At 47.1% G+C, this 22,959-nt stretch overlaps 1 protein-coding gene across 5 annotated transcripts in view; it reads right to left on the bottom strand.

The window, feature by feature from the left end:
• Positions 1-22,590, bottom strand: part of ZNF805 (zinc finger protein 805) — an 87,403-nt gene extending 64,813 nt beyond the window's left edge. The window contains exons 1-6 of one of the 5 annotated variants that reach the window (XM_055553694.1): positions 22,188-22,590; positions 21,116-21,176; positions 20,359-20,485; positions 12,308-12,403; positions 7,291-7,428; positions 1,432-6,644 (exon numbers count right to left, since the gene is read on the bottom strand). In XM_055553694.1, the coding sequence (XP_055409669.1) occupies positions 5,017-6,644; positions 7,291-7,428; positions 12,308-12,403; positions 20,359-20,485; positions 21,116-21,121 (1,995 nt within the window). In that variant the 5' untranslated portion in view covers positions 21,122-21,176; positions 22,188-22,590 and the 3' untranslated portion in view covers positions 1,432-5,016. Of the gene's footprint in view, positions 1-1,431; positions 6,645-7,290; positions 7,429-12,307; positions 12,405-20,358; positions 20,486-21,115; positions 21,177-22,187 lie in introns of those variants that run through there. The other 4 variants (XR_008704430.1, XM_055553692.1, XM_055553695.1 and 1 more) reach the window with 4 other exon arrangements.
• Between the last annotated feature and the right edge of the window lie 369 nt (positions 22,591-22,959).

The following is a 22,959-nucleotide window of genomic DNA, read 5'->3' as shown; positions in this document are numbered from 1 at the left end:
GTACAAAACATGAGAATTATCACTCATGTTACTGGAGTCCTTAAAAGAGGAAAAAATGTGAGGTTGAAAAACTATTTGAAGAATTAATCATTTAAAATGTCCAAATTTGGCAAGGGGCATACACCACATGATTCAAAAAGCTAAACAAACACCAAACAGGAGAGACCCTAAAAGTTCTATGCCAGGATACATCATAATTAAACTTATGACCACAAGGAAAAACACTTTGAAAACATGTGACGGAAAGGATGCTTTACAGATAGAGAAGTGACAGGGTGACAGGCAGTTCTCATATGAAACCATGGTGCACAGAAGATAGAATGCAGAAAAACAGACATGTTTTCTTTTGTCCTAAAAGAACTGTGGATCCCACATCGTATGTCCCACAAAAGTATCTTTCAAGAATGAAGGGGGAAAGACATCTTTAAATGAAGAAGGAAAACAAACATTAACAGCAGACATACTTTACAAAGAACAGATATAGGAAACTTGCCAAACAGAAGGGAAATGTTAATAGAAGACTTGGGACGTCAAGAACAGAGAAAGAACAATGAAATGTAAAACTGAGCGGGTAACAGGCAGGAAGGCCAGGTCTCCAAACGGAGGACATAGGCTGCAAGTGTCAGACGTTTTTCTCTTAAGCGGCAGGAGGAAACAAACTAGCGGTATTTTTTTCCTTCTCTATACAAATTTAAAAGGTTTCTCTTAAAATACTGTGTTGCCATAATGACACCTGGTTTCACTATTCTCAAACCTTGAGTTAACCAATGCATTTCTTATGGAAATGTTTGTCTTAAGCTATGTTAATGTACTATGCATTTACCCCATACTCGGTCTTCAAGTAGGTTCTGCCTAACGGAGAAGGCAATGGCACCCCACTCCAGTACTCCTGCCTGGAAAATCCCACGGACAAAGGAGCCTGTTAGGCTGCAATCCATGGGGTCGCTAAGAGTCGGACACGACTGAGCGACTTCACTTTCACGCATTGGAGAAGGAAATGGCAGCCCACTCCAGTGTTCTTGCCTGGAGAATCCCAGGGACGGGGGAGCCTCGTGGGCTGCCGTCTACGGGGTCGCACAGAGTCAGAAACGACTGGTGACTTAGCATAATGGCTCAGAACCTACTTGACAAACCAGTACATTATACTCAGATATTGTTCCCCTAATCTATGTAAATGAAACTATCTGTATGGTAATCTGCCTTTCTACAAGATTCAAGTCAATCGTTTTACGCCCCAGGATGAATCATCTGGTGCCAAGATTATCCCAAAATGCATCTTATGGACGGGGTGCCTGGTGCCATTCTGAGTTTTAAGACATTCCTTTCTTTCATTAACAGACCGCTAGTGACTATATAACATCCAGCTGAAGACTGGCAGGGGGGTACTCTTTCTGCCCCCTTTTGATGCCTATGTCAGAAGCTTTCTCTATCTCCTTTATACTTTAATAAAACTTTATTACACAAAAGCTCTGAGCGATCAAGCCTCGTCTCTGGCCCCGGATTGAATTCTCCGGAGGTCAAGAATCCCAGCATCTTTTCATTCAGCAACAACCTTTCAAAACTGGAGATACACAGACTTCACTTCTCACAAACTTTGTTTTAAAAAAAATCTTAAGACAGTTGAGGCAAAAATTACAATATCCAATATGGTGCTCAGTATACAATGAGAAACTATTTAAAACAACTATATTAAGAACAGGGAATGTAAAAGAACCCTAATGAAATCAAGGTTTTTATACGTCAAAGTGCTGAAATATTGATAACAGTCTGTGATTAAGTTATGTATATGTAATACACTTCATACAGTAAAAAAAATTAAGATATATACTCAAAAGCATTACAGATACAGCAAGTAGAATTCTAAAAAACATTAAAGTAACCCACAGGAAGAACAGGAAAACTAAATAACAAGAACTAGAAAACAAGAATAACACTATAAAGGGAATACAAAAAAAAAAAAAAAAAAAAACAATTACAATGGTACACTTAAGCTCTAATGTATCATTAACTATTTTAAATTTAGATGATCTAAATTTACAAATTAAAAGAAAGTGGCAAAAAGGATTTTAAAAATATAACCCCAACTATTGCTGTTACAAGAAATTTAAAAAATACAAACTGCAAACACTACAATTTCTTAATTATACTTCAAGACTTCATCATTCCTCTCTGCAACTGACAAGAAATACTACACAGAAAGTCAGCAAGGATATAGAGAATCTGAAAAACATCCCCAACAAAGAAAATTGTGCAGACATTTATAGAAACTCCACCCAATGACAGCAGAACACACATTCTTTCCAAGAAGTCTTACAGAACATTCAACAAGATACACCACACCCAAGGGCAATAAACAAACTTCAACAAATTTAAACAGTCAAACCAAACATGAAACAAACAAGAAATCAATAACAAAATGATACCAGAAAATGGTTCAAACAGTAGAAAATGTAATAAAAAACTTCTAAATAATCCACAGGTGACAGAAGAAGTCTCTAAAGGAATCAAGGGGTATTCAGAACTGAATAAACTGTAATAAAAACTTGTGGGATAAAACTTGAACAGTGCTGTGGTAGAACCTTATAATACTTAATGCTTCATAAGAAAACAAAGTGTCAAATCAATAATCTCAGCATCCCTCAAAAATTAAAAAGTGCAAAATACAATCAGAGCAAAGCAGAAGATAGGCTATCATAAAGACTGGGGCAGAAATCAGTGAAAGCAAAAACAGAAAGGAACAGAAAAAAAATCAATTAAGTGCTGGTTCTTCAAAATGATCAGTAAGATTGGTAAATGTCTAAGAAGACTGACAATGATTAAAAGGAGTTGACTATTTCCAAAATCAGGAGTAAAATGGAATATAAGTACCTACCTTGCTGCTGTTAAAAAAAATGAGGGAATACTTCCAACAAGTCTAAAATTGAGATGAAATGAAACATTTCTTTGAAGAGGACCAGCTATCCAATTTATCCAACATGAAAAGACACTATGAATAGTTCCATATTTATCAACTAGTATCCAGAAAATCTCCAGGCCCAAATGGTCCGTTGGACTATTATAAAACAACGATTAAAACCAATTACACACTGTCTTCCTAAAAAACAGAACTTGAGAGGCCACTATCACCTTGACCTACAATCAGACAATGACAGTAGCTAAAAACAAAGAATGGCAACCATGCAGCATCCATCAAGAGATTAGAGGAAAACTGCCTCAAAAAAATACAATTACATCGAATGTTTTAATATATATTTTAAAATGTATACTCCATAACCAAGTGGGGCTTATTCCAAGGATGCAAGGCTGGTTCAATATGCAAAACTCAATCAATTGGGTATCAAAGAAAAATCAGATGATCACATCAACTGATGGGAGGAAAAGCATCCAACAAAACCCAACACTCAAGCATAACAAAAATCTCACCAAATTAAGAACGGAGGGAAACTTTCTAGACTTAACAGGAAAAGTCTATGGGAAAAAAAAAAACTTGTAACATTGTACTTGATAAGAAAACTGAATGATTTCCCCCTAATATCAGAAACCAATCAAGGATGTCCTCTCTTACTACTCGTACTCAACATCATACTGGAAGTCCTAGCAAGTGCATTAAGAAAAGGAAATGTAAAGAATACAGATAGGAAGAAAAAAAAGTATTTGCAGTTGACATTTCTAAGTACAAAATACCACGGATTCTACTTAAAGAAACTACTAGAAATAACAACTGAGTTCAGCCAAGGCTACAAGATACCAAAATACCACCCGCAGAACAATCTTTCTATATACTACTAAAGGAAATGAGGAAATGAAAGTTTAAGAATCAGTGTCAACAGAGAATTCCCTGCAGTCCACCACCCCAGTGGTTAGGACTCTGAGCTGGCCTGGATTTGATCCCTGGTTGGGAAACTAATATCCTATAAGACACAAGGCCAAAAAAACCCCAAATCAATGCATTTATAAATCACTTTTAAGAGTTTATAGGGCCTGTATTATTGAAAATTAGGACTTCCCTGGTGGCTCAGATGGTAAAGCATCTGTCTACAATGTGGAAGACCCAGGTTCAATCCCTGGGTCGGGAAGATCCCCTGGAGAAGGAAATGACAACCCACTCCAGTACTCTTGCCTGGAGAATCCCATGGACAGAGGAGCCTGGTGGGCTACAGTCCACAGGGTTGCAAAGAGTCAGACACAACTGAGCAACTCTACATTACTGAAAATTACAAAATGATAATGAAACACCAAGAATGCTAATGACGTGTCATATCATGTACTGTGTTCACAGTGTCACTTCTGAACTGCTCTATAGGTTTAAATCAATCTCTGTAAATGCTGAAGCAATATTTTTTTGCATGCTAAGATTTATATGGGAAGTCCAAGGAACTAGGAAAGCTAAGTCAATTTAAATAATAGAGACGATTCATTTATCCAATTTTAAGATTTATCGTAGAGCTACAATTAAGTAAACAACAGATTGAATCAATAAAAAAAGTCTGAATGTTTGGTGTTTAAAACCAAAAAAACAGTTTGTTTTTTTAAAAAAACTAAAGCCTGAAGGTCTTAACTGGCACAATAAAATGTGCCCATATATCATGTGTGTATTTTTATCTACTTAAATACCTGCCCTCAACTATCTTAACTCTCCCGATACTGGATAACAATGAGTGTATATACAAGACCCACGAAGGGTCAAGGCCCTTTGCCAGTGAAATAACATTCCACTCACCCCAAGTAAACTAAGGAACCCATGACAAAGTGCCATAAGCTTGACAGAGAAGTCTCAAAGGAACTGGGTTTGCATTTCATTTGCTTATCTAAATTTCCATCTTCCTTTTATAAAAATTCCTGAGATAACACTACAGTGTAAACTGAGGAGAAAAACACAGCTAGAGTTTTCCTTAGTGCACAAGAAATACCGGTCTCTCCCTTGCGGATGGATTCTCAGATGCAGAATAAGGCTCCACGCTGGGTCAGTTTCTAAAACAGGTCTTTACACAACTATGGATGATCCGACAGGTTTTCTCAAAGCGAAGATGCTTGAGGGGTTTCTCTTTGGTGTGTACGATCAGATGTCACGGTAGATACTTTCTCTTGCAAAAGATTTTCCTCTGTGTTTACATTCAAAAAGTCTTTCCCCAATAGGAGTTCTCGGAGGGTGACAGAGGTTTGCCCACTTGTGAAGGGTCTTCCCACATCTGTCACACTGACAGAGTTTCTCCCAGTATGGATCCTTTGATGCTGAGTGAGCGAGGAGCTGCGACTGAAGGCCTTTCCACACTCACTGCACTTATAGGGCTTCTCTCCAGTGTGGATGATGGCATGTCTAATGAGGTTTGTGCTCCAGCAGAAGGACTTCCCGCACTCCATGCATTCATAGGGCTTCTCTCCCCTGTGAATCCGCTGGTGTCTGGTGAGGCCAGACCTGCGGTTGAAGGCCTTCCCACACTCCGTGCACTCATAAGGCTTCTCTCCAGTGTGGATGCTGAAGTGCCGAATGAGGTCTTTCCTAGTGCTAAAGGCTTTCCCACATTCTTTGCACTCAAAAGGTTTCTCGCCAGTGTGTGCCCTTTTATGCAAGATGAAAGTAGAGCAGTGGGTGAAGGCCCTTCCACACTCGGTGCACACAAAAGGCTTCTCCCCAGTGTGGATCCGCTGGTGCCTCTTGAGGTATGACCTGTGGTTGAAGGCCTTCCCGCACTCGAGGCACTCGAAGGGCTTCTCCCCGGTGTGGATGACGTAGTGGTGAATGAGGGCTGCGCTCTCACAGAAGGCTTTCCCACATTCGCTGCACTCGTAGGGCTTCTCCCCAGTGTGGGTCTGCTGGTGCCACATGAGGTAGGACTTGTGTTTGAAGACCTTGCCACACTCAAAGCACTCATATGGATTCTCGCCACCGTGGATGATGTGATGGCGAAGGAATCCGGGCCTGTGTCGGAAGACCTGCCCACATTCTTTGCACACAAAGGATTTTTCCCCATTGTGTCTCCTCTTATGTAAGACAAAATTGGAGCGGTGAGTAAAGGCCTTTCCGCACTCACCGCACTTGTAGGGCTTCTCCCCACTGTGAATCCGCTGGTGCTGTGTCAGGTAGGACTTGCGGTTGAAGGCCTTGCCGCACTCCATGCACTCGTAGGGCCTCTCCCCGGTGTGGATCATATGGTGCTGCAGAAGGTGTGTGCTCTTAATGAAGGTTTTCCCACACTCAGTGCATTCATAGGGCTTCACTCCAGAGTGAATCTTTTCATGTCCAGCAAGAAGGTGTTTCTTGTTAAAAACTTTCCCACACTCATTGCATTTGAAGAGACTTTCCTCTTCCTGAATCAGGGGATCTTTACCTGATCCACAGGAGTCACGGTCATGGACAGCATCCCCTAGAGGGACTGGTTCCTCTTCGACCCTTGAACACACACCACCAGCTGTCCTTAAGCTGCCATGTTCAGGACTTATTTGTTCATGAAGCTTCTCCCTCTGGGGGTTGATCCCTGGTACAAAGTGGTCTTCCTGCATTTCCAGTGGCACATCCTGATCCTTGGTTTGTCCCAACTGGGAGTCTCCTGGGCCTCCCTGTGTCAGTTCCTGGAGAGAGGCTCCTTCAGACAGCGTTGGTTCACAACTGTTAAGTTCTGTGGTCTTGGGTTTTCCTTCGTCAACTGAAAGAAATACAATAAACAGGGCCCGTTAGTAATCCAACACAGAAGAAATGAAATCAGCATTTCAGTGAGGAAAAAAATAAAGATGAAAGGAGTGCCTCTGGGTCTTTATGCTTTGCTACCATTGACTCTCAGGATTGTTAATTTCCTTCTTCCTTGGTCATTAGACTTCTGACTCCTTCAAAGAGAGTTTAGGTGAGGAGATAAAGGGTATGGAGTGGACACACCACCACAATTTTATAGATGTTGCTTGACAGAGTAATAATACCTCTGTGCGCTTTCAGTTTCTATAAGGACGTCCCAATTGTTGTAAGAACACTAGGAAAAGGGAATTCCCTGGAGGTCCAGTGGTTAGGACTTGGTGCATTCACTGCCAGGCCTTGGTTAAATCCCTGGTCAGGGACGTACTTTATATTCTATGACAACAGATAGCTCATTACGGGAACCTAGACAGATTATGCTAAAGAGATAACATTATGTCTGATCATAGCAGAAAGACCACACATGTAATTAGAATCTTGGGGTTTTGAACCATGAGTTATCAGCTGGTGCTCTAGAGAGGGAAAGAAGGCTAGACACTGAGTCCCATGTTCAATGACTCAGTCAGTCATGCTTCTGTAACAAAGGTCAATAAAAATCTACATACCTGGGCTCTGGTGAGGTTTATGGGTTGCCAACACTCCGTGTACATACTGCCAAGCATTGAATCCTGGAGGTAAAGAGTCGCTGAAGACACGGAAGCTTTGTGATTGGAATACCTCTGGCCCTTCTTCTGAGCTGTATCCTGTACCAAACATACTCTGTGAGCATAACAGGTTCAAGGGGAGTTTCTCTGAGTCTAGCAAATCAATGAACCTGAGGGTGGACTGGAAACTCTTGACTTTCAGTTGGTTTAGAAGACCAAGGCAGACACGGCAGTCCTGGAGTTCTATGTTCCTAATCTGGGGTTTGGCTAACTGTGTGAAGGAAGAGGCCAGGGGAGTTGTGTACCACAGGAGTCCTACCCCAACTCCAGGCACAACAGGCACTGCCACAGACAGTGGGAAGGATGCTACAGCCTAAGGAGACAATGTACAAAAGCCCCACAGGTCATGAGGATGGTGCTGATGAGAATCCAGGGCAGCTGACTTGGGTCACTGTGAAAACTCCCAGGACATAGCTCGTAAGGCAGGATGATAGGCAGGACGCAAGGGACACAGTGGGTCTGTTATGTCTGAACAGTTTGGTGAAAAGACTAGCAAAATACACATGATCTAGATAAAGAAAATGTCAATACTTTACTTGAAGACATTAAAGAGGAGCTAAACCAATGAGGGATTTAATGTAGGGGAAGGTGAAATTGGAGAGAGACAGTCAAAAGGTGCAAAATGCCACTTTTCAGATTAAGTAACCAAGGAATGTAATGTACAACTCGATGACTATAGTTGGCACTGCTGTATGATATAAAGAAGCACCATTACAGAGTATTCCTAAGAGTTCTCACCACGAGAAAAGTTTTTCCCTTTTATCTTTTCTTCTTTACTTTTTAACGTACTGTCCCCGTGCTTATTAAACTTATATGCAGAGTACATCATGCAAAATGCTGGGCTGGATGAAGCACAAGCTGGAATCAAGACTGCTGAGAGATATCAATAACCTCAGATACGCGATGACACCACCCTTATGGCAGAAAGCAAAGAGGAACTGAAGAGTTTTTTGATGAAAGAGAAAGAGCAGACTGAAAAAGCTGACATAAAACTCAACATTAAAAAAACAAAGATCACGGTATTGGGTCCCATCACTGCACGGCAGATAGACGGGGTAATGATGGAAACAGTGACAGACTTTATTTTCTTGGGTTCCAAAATCACTGCAGATGGTGAGTGCAGCCATGCAATTAAAAGATGCTTGCTCCTTGGAAGAAAAGCTATGACCAACCTAGAGAGCTTATTAAGAAGCAGAGACGATACTTGACTGACAAAGGCCCGACTAGTAAGCTATGGTTTTTCCAGTAGTCATGTATGGATGTGAGAATTGGACCATAAAGAAAGCTGAGCACCAAAGACTGGATGCTTTTGAACTGTGGTGTTGGAGAAGACTCGAGAGTCCCTTGGACTTCAAGGAGATCAAACCAGTCAGTCCTAAAGGAAATCAGTCCTGAATATACATTGGAAGGACTGATTCTGAAGCTGAAACTCCAATACGTTGGCCATCTGATGTGAAGAACTGACTCACTGGAAAAGACCCTGATGTTGGGAAAGATTGAAGGCAGGAGGAGAAGGGGACAACAGAGGATGAGATGGTTGGATGGCATCACCAACTTGATGGACATGAGTCTGAGCAAGCTCTGGGAGTTGGTGGTGGACAGGGAAGCCTGGCATGCTGCAGTCCATGAGGTTGCAAAGTTGGACTTGACTGAGCGACTGAACTGATCTGATACAGGAAGATGGATGTTAGCTTAACCAACTGGTAATCACTTCATAATGTACGTAAATCAAGCCAGCATGCTCTGTGCCTTAAAACTTATATAGTGATGTATATCAATTGTTTCTCAATAAAACTGGAAAAAAATGAATCATATGAAGCTGACAATTCTATCCCAATGAATTTGTATATTCAATACAATTTCCAATAAAATACCAATTGGGTTATTGTGGAACTCAGTAGTTTTACCATGGGATTTGCATGAAAAATCAAAGATGCAAGAATAATGAGAATTAAAAAGATATCTACCTTAGCAGGTAACAAGATTCTAGACTTTAAGACACTGTGGTCCTGGTACAGAGAAGACACAGGCAATGGAAAAAGAACAGAGAGCCCGGGAAACACACACACGTGGAGCTCTGGGGAATGGAACAGAAGGGAGAGCAGTTCACAGTAAAAGGAAAGAACGTAAAGTAAATGGAGCTAGAAAAATGGATGACACTGGGAATGAGAACACTGTATTCCTGTCTCACACTATCCTCAAATTCTACCTCACACCAGAAAGAGTTAAATGTCAGGGGCCAAGCTTAGAACATAATGAGAACATCTTTTTGATATTAGGGATGGAGCAGCACCTATAACTGATAAAAGTATCAGTAATGTAGAAAAATTCCTAAAAACAAAAGGCAAACAAAGTTAACAGAACACCTGGCATTTTCCATGAACTGACATTTCAAAGAAGAAAATACAGTTGTTCGTCAGTATCCACAGGGGAATAACTGGTATCAGACACTTTCTGCTCAACACCCAAATCCAAAGATGCTCAAGTCCTTTACATAAAATGGCAGTTTTTGCACATAACTACACACATCCTCCTGTGTACTCTAAATCGTCTCTAGAGTGCTTGTAATATCTAATACAATGTAAATGCTACATAAATAATTGCCAGCACAAGGCAAACTCAAGTTTTGCTTTTTCGAGCTTTCTGGATTTTCTTTTCCCCCAGTGTCTTCAATCCATGCTTGATGAATCTGCTGACTCAGAACCTGCAGATGAGGAGGACAACTGTACAAATGGGCCGATAATTACACGATGAGAAGCTAAAGCTTGTGAACAATTAAGGAAATGCAAGGCAAGCTCACCTAAGACACAATTTTGTCAGTGTGTTAAGCAAAAATAAACATGCCTGAGAGCATGAAGGACAGAACAGGACATAGTCAGTGGAATCTAGAGAATTACAGATGGGCAGATCTCTTTTAGAAAACCACGGCAATTGTCACCTAAACTTGAAAGTCTGCACAGGCTACAATCCAACAGTTTTACTCCTAAAAATGACAAAAGACAGGCCTAATCGTGTGCAAGATGACCAATACATACGAAAGTTCTTGGTAGCACTGTTTGTGAGAGTGACGAAATATAAACAATTACATGCCCTAGAGAGTGGATGAATATGAAACAGGAATACTTTTTATTTATTTGCTTCAAGTGGAAGAAACTTGGGCACATTTTTATGTTGAGTAGACAAAGGATAAAGTTACTAAGCGACTGGTGGCTCAGAAGGTAAAGCATCTGCCTGCAATGTGGGAGACCCGGGTTCGATCCCTGGGTCAGGATGATCCCCTGGAGAAGGAAATGGCCACCCACTCCAGTATTCTTGCCTGGAAAATCCCGTGGACAGAGGAGCCTGGCGGGCTACAGTCCATGGGGTCGCCAAGAGTCGGACACGACTGAGCAACTTCACTTGCACTTTCAAAGTTACTAAACAAGCAGTAAATAAGAAATACTTTCCCTAAAAGGTGTAACCTAGACTCTGGTTCAAGAACTGGCCATGAAGGGTGCCAAGATCTCTTCCACCAGGTGAAAGGAAAACTACAGCTGGGAACCTGAGAGCAGAAGGGCTGAGGACCAAGCAAGAGTTTACTGTGGAGACGTGCTGACACCCCAGGGTCACGCGCTGAGACATCTGCACTGGGGAGGCAGTCACTGTGGGGACGGCCGGATGCAGGGCTGCTGGAGGTGGGGCGAGGGTCTGGGGCGGCATCCAGTCTCCAACCTGCGCCGACGGGAGGACCATGTGCTCAGGCGTGGGAGGGGGGAGTGAGCACCGGGATGGGTTCTCTGCCAGGCGTGCTCACTGGTTGCCTCTGAGATCCTCAGGTGGAGGTGTGTGGAGAGCAGGGGGCAGAGGCTGGGATGCCCCTCTGAGGGGCCACCGATGGCCCCACAAACGCTCACAGGCCAGCTGGGCCACCGAGGGACTAGGAGTGGAAACAGCACGCCTCTCAGCAGCCCCAGCATCACATGCAACGGCTCCAGTGCCCTCAGCAGCCCAGACGTGGGCACACAGGACACACGTCACTGGGAGGCTTTACCCAACAGGAGGAGATGGGCGACAGGGGACAAGGGAGGGCTCCTAAGTGTCTGAAGCGATAGTTTGGGAAAGGGGAAGCAGAGGAGTGCTGGAGAGGTGCGGGGAGGGGAAGACGTGAACCACACTGTTCATCTTGACTAACGGGACATGGCGGTACCAGCAGCTCACTTCCCACGAGACACCAACTACGGCACAGACCCTGTGCTGAGCAGTTTTATGTTCTAAAACTGCACACCCCCAGCAACCCCAGGACAGAGCGACTACCGTGACTGGCGCCTTCAGGAGCAGACCCCCCTTACCAACCTTCTGCTCCTCTCCTGGGACGGAGGGCTCAGTCACAGCTCTCTGCCCACCCCCCAAGTGTGGCCAAGAACCCAGTGCCTTCCAGTGGAGGGATCAGAGGGCTGGTGTTTATGGGAGTCAGAGTGGCGTCATCCCCCACTTCTCTGCCCGCTGCAGGGGCTCAGGACAACCTGAAGTCACAAACTGACGACAGAACGAACCCAGGGCCCCGAACGGCCGTGTGCTGCAGAGCTCCGCGTGACCCACAGGGACCAGGTGCGAGTCAGAGACAGCGCCTCCACGTGCTTGAGTACCAAGATGCCGGAGTCCCTCCGACACAGCAGCCAGGCTGTAACTCAGCCGAACTTACGTGCAGACACAAGGAGATCCCAAATTTCACTGCGACCACAGAGCTGGTGGTCGGCACCCAGCCCTGAAGCCCAGGACACATCTGAGCTCGTACACCGCTGTCCTCGGCGAGGACAGAGGGACCTGGGGTCGAAGGGCTCCGTGGCTTCCAGATCACCAGAGGGCCGAACAAGATGCTTCCCAGGGAACTAGGGCCAGCGGCTTCCGGCAGGGTCTCTGCCCACAGCTTGGCTCCTACCTGGACAGGGGCATCGGGAGAGGTCTCTCTTCACCGTCCACAGCTCCTGCCCGTGCTCCAGTCGGTAGATCAGCTCAGGTCTGGGGACAGGACACCCTGGGCATGGAGAAAAAAGGAAGACACGATGGTGTCTGTGAAAACTGAGAAGACCTCTCAGTCTAGCGTGGGACCTCAGGATGTGGACCTCAGAATGAAGCTGCTCCCACCCACAGAAATCTGGACTTGTGACCTGGACAGCAAAGTTAGAAGCAGCACTCCTGGGACCCAGACTTCAGACAGCAGTGAGAGTTGTGTAGACAGCACCTGTTCCCTTTGACCTCCATCATGCAGAGCTCCAGACCTGTTCAGCTGTAGCCAAGAGACCCAGGAAACATGACCCCTCCTTCCAGAGGATGTTTCCTAATTAATCCAAGTGAGTCTCAATCGTGTGAGCATCAAAACCTCCCGGGATGTCTGGTTCATATCCAACTGAAAGCTAATCTCTGCAGACAGGGCCTGGGCAGCAATAGATTAAAACCACCCCAGACTCTGGCATCAAGAAGGACTGAAAACTCTGGTCTCCACCAACTGGCAGGTGAGCCACCAGGCACTCTGGAGAAGAGCACCCCAGTCCAGGATGGCTGAGCGAGGGGACTCGCCGGTGCCGTGTTCTGCAGCAGCCTGGGTCGCCCACCAGGTCGCCTGCCTGTCAGGAAAGCTGCCCGAGACCCCAGACCAGGAAGAAGCAGAGCAGCAGACAATTGGGTTCAAGCCACCAACCTGTGAGCCAGTCCCAGCCCTGTGCTTCTGACTGGTGAGGTAATAAAAAACTTCCTCCAGAGTGAAGACTGAGCCGATCTGCCACATGCAGCCACACACAGATGCAGGGGTAAGACATGTGGGTTCCACAGGAAGTGGATGGCGGAGGCGCCAGGACTCGCAGATGATCTCCTCTGGCAGATCCAGGGTTCATCACTCATCGCTAAGCAACTGTGCCCTCCTGTCTGCTCCGATCCCGGCACACGGCTCAGCCACCAGGAGTCACCCTCCTGACAACCTCAAGGCCTTCGCACGTGCTGACCCTCCTCCCTGGGTCTCCGCTCAAATGTTGCCCCCTGAGAAGACTCTGCTGAACCCTGGAGAAGACCAGGTGCTTAACCAACCCAGCACATCACTATCAACTTTTAATCTTAATTATTTAAGTGAAGATTAATTTGTACAGGGTATAACCATATCACAGGGATTGTGCCAAGCAATTATTTAAAATGGCAATAAACTGATGGAATAATTTAAAGAACTCATGTATTTGAAACATTGACTCTTTTCAGTCAAAATAAAGTATGATGACCTAATTGATGTAGTCTTTTTTTAGATCCCAAGCAAAGTTCTGAAGTCTGATGCTGTGACAGGCTAAGTCTGCAAGGGCTGTTGAGTCCCTAGCTGCCACCTGATCTGAGAAGAGACTAATCTTGTTAGTTGGTCTCTCTGTGGTCAACATACCAAGTTTCTGGATTGGTGACCCAGGGGCAACCAGGTAACTGGTACTGCACCAGGCCAAGGTCCCCTCAAAGATGCAACTGTGATCAACTGAGCCAACATCACTGAAATCTGGGGGCAGGTGGGGAGAGGCACTCAACCCAGCTTACTCCAGACTGCACAAGCCCTGCCGTGGGCCTGGGCGCTCCTGGGAACAGACGCACAAAGGTCGCACCACTGCTGTCTGGAGGCACAAGCCCCAGCCCCTCCCAGAAAGGGAGGCCGCCACTCACACACTCACCACTTGGGACTGCTAGGAGCCTACCAGGAAAACACCCAAGTTAAAAAATATGGTCAGGGATAGAAGGGTGACCAAAAAAAAATTTTTTTTGGTTTGGAGGTAAAAAAGGAGTGGGGAGGAAGAGGAAGGGACTAATTATTATGCCATGCACCAGGGCCATGCCAGGGAGAGGCTGAGCTTAAAGGCCCAAGCCCCTCCCCGACAGGAGATAGACTAAAACTAAAAACCAGGGCTTTAAAAGAATAAAAGCCCAAAAGGAAAAAAGGGAGGGAGTGGTGGCACACACTTTAAACCTTATTTACCAAGCAAATGCCAGGTCTAGCAAACACAATACTGGTTCTAGACTGGTACTGATTCAAACATAGTAACAACAAAAGCCAAACCAAAAGCCCTAGATAACAAGAAGAGAGTAAAACATTTAACGAAATAATATACAATACATAACTAAATTAGAACACAGTTAATAGTTGGACCCAACTGGAAATCCAAAATGTTTATACTAAAACTTACATACTAAATTATTATATATAAATAACATAACAATGTATTTAAAAAGTTTATATTACTGACACATAACAAGGCACAGACTGGTCTGTCTGATCCTACAACACAAGTTTTTGAATTATCTTCAAAATTTGCTAAACTGCACCAACAGACAAAACCTCACAAACTTGATACTGTGGCTCAAATCATAGTTATTCCCGGGAATCCCCCTAAACTGAAACACTGCACTCTGCCATCTTAAAAAGTAACTAAATACTAGAGAGGAAAAATGGGCATTTCTCACTTTAACTCTACAGCTTTGCCTGAACTTCCTATAGGCCAAGTAACCACTGTTCTAAAAGTACCCCACGTTGGGCATTGATGCTCTGACATAATACATAATTAAAATGAATTTCTTATAAATTATTTGACTTATAAATTAATTGACTTGATAAAATGGGACCCCACACACCCGAGTGAAAATAATTATCCAGCCCAGTATAAGTTGAAAAGGAAATTTCAGGGAGCAAATCTTACATGTAAGACCTAATTCATCAAGGGGTGATGATCCCCACTGCTGCTCCATTCGACAGCCCAACTGTGCCTGTTCTTAAACCTGAAAAGACCCAGGGCCCCTCACTGTGAGTTACTGCAACCTTCATTCTGTGGTCCCACCCAGCTTTAGGGTTCCTGTCATGGACTGAACTGTGTTCCCCTAAGCTGAATGTGTTACCCCCTAGTCCCCAATGTGATCCGATTTGGACTTAGGGCCTTTAAAGAGGTAATGAAGGTGACATGAGGTCATGGGGTAGGGCCCTGATCTGATAGGACTGGTACCCTTTGAAGAGGAAGTCCCTCCAAGCCAGAGCAAAGGTCAGGTAAGGACTCCCAAGCAGGCGGTCAGCAAGAGATCCTCATCAGGAACTGAACTAGGCCGTCCAGCCTCTAGAAACTGTGAAAATAAAGCTATTTAACCACTGAGCTTCTAACAAGATCCACACACCCCAAACCCAACAGTATTAGAAGCCAGTAATTACTTGCCCTGACAGACTGGGCTAAGGTGCTCTGTTTGGTGTCTGTTTTGACAGCCTCACAGCCTTGGTCTGCCTTCACTCTGAAGGGAAACAGAACTCCTCTCCCAGGCTGCCAACACCCACACCCTTGGTAGCTGAGACCCCAATTGCACCCCTTCTCTGCAGGAGCACAGGCAACGTTACATCAACCACAGCCTTTCTAAGGAGATGCTATCTGACACAGGACAGACAGTAGGCCCAACATCTGCTAAACCTCTGGGACTAATTTTAGATAACATTCCCATTTTAGTATGACTTTGGTGGCCATCCATTCCTCGTTTACAAATTTTACTTCATCTCCCTGATGCTGATTCTTATAAATCAGCCCACCATAAACAGGCCTCCCTCCAACAAAGGCTCTAAAATCTGCTCACAATACTGCTGGAAAGCCAGTCCCGCTAGTGCCCTCGGAGTCTCCTTCACTAAAGGGCTTTGACGACCTCTTCGCACACCTCCTGGAGTTTCTGAAGCATGGACCAGGGCCATGAGATGCCCAGACTGTGCCCTCAGCCTGCTGCGACGTGCTGTCCAGAACACCACGAGCCACACACAAGGCTCTCCTGACAACAAAGGCTCTCTCAGACCTGGACCTCTGACCTCCACACCCAGGTGCCCATCGCGTTCTGGGTCATGAAAACAGCACAGCCCAAGCTCAGCACAGCTATTGAGGGCTCAGGACAGAATGGCACGGACCCTAGGCCCTCTGACACATTCCACTCGGAGGCGGCAGTGGCTTCTCCTGCCCTCAGCTCCTTGCCAGATGCCGTGGTGCTGGAGGGGTCACCCCTCCCGATGGGCCCTGGCTACCCAGGGAGCTCCTTGTGATTGAGTGAGTGAACCGCTGCGGGAGTCCCTCAGTCTGCTGTCCATCATACACGATGCAACTCAGTAGAATGCTGCGGCTTTCTACCCTGTAGCCAGAATGTCCCAGGGAAAAATGGGACCTAAGAAACACTGTGCGGCCTATTCAGGGAGTCATCTTAGTACCAGAGGCCCTGATCAGCCAACGGCTTCACGTTCATTATCAACTGTTGGGCCATCGCTTCAAAACTGCCTCCTTCAGGGTAAAGAACCTCTTGTCTCACAAGTATCACAAAAATAAGTCCAAGTCACACATTCCTACATTTATAAAGGTGGCCACGCGAGCCCTGCCAGGACACTCGAGTCCCTCTGGAGTGACAGACATTACTGACAGTGACCAAGATACACATTTCGCTTCACAAACCACACAATGCTGGGCTCCGCGGAGAGGCAGTCAACTGAGCTTCACGGCCCCAAAGAGCTGGCTTAACCAGAGAATAATAATTTCCTTTGACAACTCCTTTTCAAATTCTAGTCTGACAAATAAATCCCCAAACAGGCCTCTCTCTCTCCCCTTAGCCCTAATTCAAGGTTCCTTGGCCTACTTACAACACACCAACTTCAGAAACGTCCCGCTGCCCTTTGCTACACTGAAGGGGAACATGGCTTCCCTCTGTGCACACCAAGACCGGCTCTACAGGCGGCCACGCACACTGCCCTCCTTGCGGTTACGCATGGAGCTCGCCATCACCCCACGAGGCTGGAGGTGAGACTGTGCACACGCTCCGGGGCACACGAACCAGGGACTGTCCTGGAGCCTGGGCAGCTGCTCATCTGATACAGGATCCATCTGGCCTGAACTCCAAAACAAAACAAACAAACCAAACCTTGAAGAAGAGCCCTATGCCACTCTGAGAACTGCTGTTCTGATACTGGTCTGGGTACTTTCAATGGTTTATAACTCAGAGACCTGAACCCTCCTAGTAAGCCACTGTTTCAAACAAGCAAGCAAATACCGAGGTGGTCATCAAGTCAAGTGCATACCCACTTGCAAAGGTTACCTTGTCCCACACCCCATCAATGAAGATGACTTCATCAGGGACACTAAAACTCTCACTCTAGTGGATACCTATGAACTGCCTCTCCTAGGACAGAAATCAGATCCGGGAGCTTTTGGCTTTCTACTAGGGATTCTATCATACACGATCATGTTCCTGAGCTGCTGTCTACGATCCTGGTATATTCCTCAACCTGCCAAAGGGGAGACCTGGTAGAGGATGCTACTATCTGTGACATTTTAAAAACGAATGGAGATTACGGCTGCCCTCACGAGGCGCTTGTTTCCTATAATCAACCTTCTAAATCTCTGGAGAGAGCAGCACCCGCTTCCCAAAGGTGCCTCCCCACTACCCACTCCAGCTTTCCGCCAGGAAGGTGTGGAGAAGAGGGCCGCAAAAAAGGCCGAAATGCCCAAGAACACCCACCAGGAAAACAGAACAGCACCTCAGAGGCCTGAGGCAAATATGTCAAGTATGTGCGGAAACAGCAAGACGCCAGTGACCGGAGCAGTGAGCGCAGGGAGAGCCTGGGGGGGCAGGTGGAGGGATCGGGGCTCAACAGTGGGCTATTTTATTTGTTTAATTGTTATAAAATATCTAAATACGTCAAGCTTTTCCTGATTTTGTTCAACATCCTCTCACTAACGCAGAACACAATCCCAGGTCTCTAAGAACACGCCTGTCTCACCAAAGCCCTGGGTTTATAGCCCTCCCTTCCCTCAAACTGAGCGGCCTGAGGGGACCGTCCCCGAGCTGCTGTTTCTCCACCGTGGCTCTCCATCCCGTGCAGACTGGGTCATCCTCAGCTGAGCGGGGCTGTCGTGTCCACCCTCTGGTGCTGAGGGGCATCTCTGGACTCATCACCAGACCCCAGGACTGCGGGGAGCGAGCTCCGCCCATGGCAAAGGTCATGAGGAAGGAGGCAGCATACGCAAAGGCGGGATCAAGCCTCAGGAGTCTCCCTGGAAATTCTCGAGCATCTATCCCCAAAACCAGAGTCTGCCTACTTTCTGCTTTGTGCTTTCACCTACACCTCAGACTTTATGGGGGGCTGTCCCCCACTACCTCTCTCTGAAAAAAGAGTTAACTTACAGCTCCAATTAATAAAGTTCCTGGGTGTGATAGTATTTCAACCTACAAACTCCTTTGGAAGTCCTCTAGCCTGCCTGAATAGGTTTTTCCGGCCACATGTGATTGCTCAGAGCCTCCCAACTGTGAGAGGCATGAGATGTTCTAAACTGTCTGAATACAGATTCCTTTGAGCAGTTAAAAGATTGATTATAAATTGTACTGGTGAAGGGTTTTTCACTTGTTGGGCCAATGTTTGCTGCTAAGTCTCCATATTCCTTACCTGCTGTGTCCCTGGCAGTGTACTGATTAATATAATTGGTGTAAGTAGTAGCTTTAATGTTTGTAACCTTGGACCCTTGAGTTAATTCTTTTTCTTGTTATAGCCCACCACACCTTTGCCCTATAGGAATGCAACTTTATCTAATGCTTTTGGAGGGTGGCGCTTGACTAATCACCTTTAGAGAAAAATAAGTTTTCTGAAGAAAGGGTCTTAAAATGTTAAGAGGCCTCTGGGCCAGAAGATGATGCAAATCACCTAAACTTTTGCATATGATAAGTTTGCAGGAAGAAAGCCTGGCTTACCGCATGACTCTACCCCTTCCCCCATTATCCTCTATGCATAACTTAAGGTATAAAAACTACTTTGGAAAATAAAGTGCAGGCCTTGTTCACGGAAACTTGGTCTCCCCATGTCGTTCTTTCTCTCACCTTCTGGCTGAATTATTCAGCCTCTTTTCTTCACTGAATTTTCCTACTGAGCTATCCTTATTCTATTACTCTTTATATCCTTAATTAACGTTTAATTAAGCAGTTGTTTCCTGATCCTCGCCGACGCCGTCCCCGCTTCGAATTCCCTGGATCCACCGGGGCTGGACCCCAGCACGGGACCACCCACTCCCACATGTGACGGGCAGATGCAGCTGCTGCCTGATGTCTCCTGGGCACAAAACCGCCACATGCTGAGACGCACTCCTCTCCCAGCTTCTCCTCCTCAGACCAGCAGATGATCCTGGCCGCGACTGAGCGAACATGAGACACCTGTGAAGGCGCAGGAGGACAGAGAAGCCCCCTGACTGAGACCCTGCGGCTAGACAGGACCTGCTGGCACTGAAGGCAAAGGCCTCCTGGGGCCCTGGCTGCCTCACCCTCTTCCTGGAGAACGGCTTGTCACCCACATCCTGTGCACTCGGGTGTAGGGGACGCTTGGGAACTGGTCTCATTCGGTCCGCTCCCTCTCTGGAATGTGAAACAGGAACAGACAGAGGCCAGTCTGTGCTGGGCCCTGGGCTGAGAGGCTCAGGTGGTCACTTCCACCTCACGGACACCCCCACCCCCACCCAGAGCCCTGCAGCAGAGAAAGAGCAACAATATAAACATACGAAGAAGTAGAAACAAGGCATCTGGGAGCCTTGGAGAGCAGGGATTGGGGTGGTCACTCCTGTCAAACTTGCTGGGGTGCAAAAGCCATTCTGAAAAGACAGGGACGTGAGCAAAGCCAGAGAAAGAAGCCAGGACGGAAGACCCAGAAGCAAGGGTAGAATCCTGGTTCTCCTATTCCAGTCCCATGTGGCCCGACTGGAAATGCTGCCTTTGGGTTCTGCAGAACATTCATTTCCTTCCACCACTTTCTAAGAGCCAAAGAGGTCTTTCTTGCCCAAAGTGGCACTGAGATAGCAGGCAGGAAGAGATGAATCTCAAACATGAGTGAAGCTGTAGGGCAGGTAGGCTTCTGGATCAGCTCAGCATGGAGCTAGAGTGTGCCTGCAGGGAAGTGGCAGGTGCCCTGCATGGCTGAGTGAGAGGCCTTACCCAAAGACATCAGGAGCCTGCACGTCTCCAGCATCACCTCCCGGTACAGGGTCCTCTGAGCCGGGTCCAGATGCCCCCACTCCTCCTGGGTGAAAGTCACAGCCACGTCATCAAAGGTCACAGACACCTGTCAAGCAGAAGTAGCAGAGCTCATTTCTAAAAGGCTGGTAAGGGTGCAGAGAGATCAAGACCCTAATCATGGAGCATCTCCTGAGGGCAAGATCTAGGCTGGGCTGAAGGGGAGGTGAACAATGTTTTGGACATAATACAGTCGTGTATTATGAAGTCTGTAAGAGAAGTCTCCTATGCGGGACCACTGGAAAGTCACACAAGACAATGGAAGTGATGTGTGGGCTGTGAAATGCAGACAGGGCTCTAGGACATCAGAGGAATGAGTACATAATGGTAATAACAGTATCAATAATGGTAACAACAGCAGTACCTGCGCCTCCCTGGTCCTGCTAACTGCCTGACCCATGCTGAGGGCTTCATATCCTGGTTAAAGCGACTAAAAGTCCCCAGTTCTTTTGTCAGTCTCCCGTGGTTTGCATCCAAACTCTTGAAACCCGACACTTGCCAGCTGTGTTACCTTGGAGACATCAATCACTTCATTTCTGAGCCTCCATTTCTGGATCAATACAATAACAGTTCCCACTTCACCAATAACAGTCGTGAGTTTTAGAAAATTATTCAACATTCCATGGGCTTTGGCATTTTCCTTGATTCTCCCACAGGCTTTGAGTACATCTCTCATTACCTCCATGCCAGTCAGTGACCTGAGGCTAAGGGAGCTCCACCAATCCACCCAATCGTGTGTCCTACAAACCAGAGGCAAGATTTTTAACACAGGCCAGTGTTAACTCAGGGTCTAACAATGTAACCTGACATTCTTTCACCAAAGTGAATACCTAGTGATGAGGCTGTGAGGCATTTACAGCGAATGTTTGCTGTTAAATCCATTCATCACGCCTGAAAATATTTCTGTGAACATGCACAGAGGAGCAGAGCCTCCGTCACAAACCTCCTGAGAGAAACTCCTGAGGGGGTGGATCTACCTGGGTAATGGCAGGGTCTGGACCAACTCCCCAGCCCCTCCTGGTCCCCAGACTCCCAGGGAGATTCCACAATGAACCGTTTAGCCTCTTTATTCCTGGTGCCTGCCAAAACTCACCCCGTGCCAGGACTACTTCAGACCAGGGAGCACAAGTGGCCAAGGCTTACCGCTCGCTTTGACCATGAGATTGGCCACCATGGCTGACCTGGCTGAAAGTGGGTGCAACATTAAGCAAAGGCCCACAGGATCTCGCCAACTCAAGACAAGTCTCAGCATCCGGGAGGAACCATGGCAACCTCGCGGGCCTTCTGCACCTTGACTTTGTCAGTGCACTCATCTCAGCCTCCAACGCCCAAGGCCACCGGGTGGAGTAACACCACGGCAAGTAGCGGGCCTGGGAGTATCCTCGCAGCACACGGTGGGGTTAGGGATTTACCAAATACGATGGGGGCTCATCAGGTGGCTCAGCGGTTTAAAAAAAAAAAAAAAGGCAGCAGCAGCCCATGGACAGGGGAGCCTGGCGGGCTACAGTCCACGGGGTCGCAAGATTCGGACATGACTGAGCGACTGAATAACAACCTGGAAGAAGCAGCAGTCATTTCTCTACAACTTCTGGGCACCTGTCAGAGCCCAGCAGCTTTCAAGACCGGGAATACGTAAGTGGCAAAGCGGCTCCACACACCAGAGCATACAGTCGCATGGACACATCCGGGGTGCCTGCCGGAACCGCCTCTGCCCTCAAAGATGAGCGGTACCGCCACTGCCGTCCACTCACCTGGGTCCGGTGGGTCGGCGCCGCCATGATGGGAGCTGCGGTCCAGGCCGCCTGGGAGAGGCGAGCCCGGGGCGGCCCGCTGCCCCTCGTCGCCGCCCGCCTGGGCTGGGCGACCTCGGCTGACCGCCGCCCTCCGCGAACAAGCCGCCCCGGAGCCGGGCGCCGCCCTCGTGAACGCGGAGACCAGGGCCGCTGCTGAGGCCCGCAGAGGCCGCGGGCCGGCGGGCGACCAGGGCACGCCACCGTCTAGGGACTCACGACCTGTTCAAAGGCACGAAGGGGATCCGCACCCCTCTGCTCTGGCCCCACGAAAGACCAGGGGAGCCGCGCGAGCCCAGGACTCCGCCCGTCGAATCCTGCCGGGAGCGAACCCTGTAGGCAAATGGCGTCCAGAGAGAAACCGGAAATCCCGCCCACGCCTCAGGAAACGCCCCTACGTCATTGGCCAGCGCCCGCCTCAGGCGCATAGCCTCTGGGTAAGATAGTCTCCGCTAGATCCGTGAAGGGGAGGAGCCGGGTAACCAACCGGGTATTCCTCCACACTAGAAGCTGAGGCCAGCCTAGACGGGCTTCTTCATGCTGGATTGAAGTCGGGTGGACGAGGGGCCGGGGGCAAGAGAGTCCGTACAGTGACCCAGGGAAACTGAGGCTAGGAGTGCTGGGACATTCGCCCCCGGTGGGGCCAAGTGCAAAGAGTGTCGGGCTGTGACCTGGGCTTGTAGCTGGCCGAGTGGTTTTCCTTACCCCGCTGCTCCTTCCTGGATCCTCTCTT

This window comes from Bubalus kerabau, chromosome 17 (assembly GCF_029407905.1).
Source record: "Bubalus kerabau isolate K-KA32 ecotype Philippines breed swamp buffalo chromosome 17, PCC_UOA_SB_1v2, whole genome shotgun sequence".
In the NCBI taxonomy this organism is placed as follows: Eukaryota; Metazoa; Chordata; class Mammalia; order Artiodactyla; family Bovidae; genus Bubalus; species Bubalus kerabau.
The sequence above is the reverse complement of the archived record's forward strand: the minus strand, read 5'-3'. Positions and strand labels throughout refer to the sequence as shown.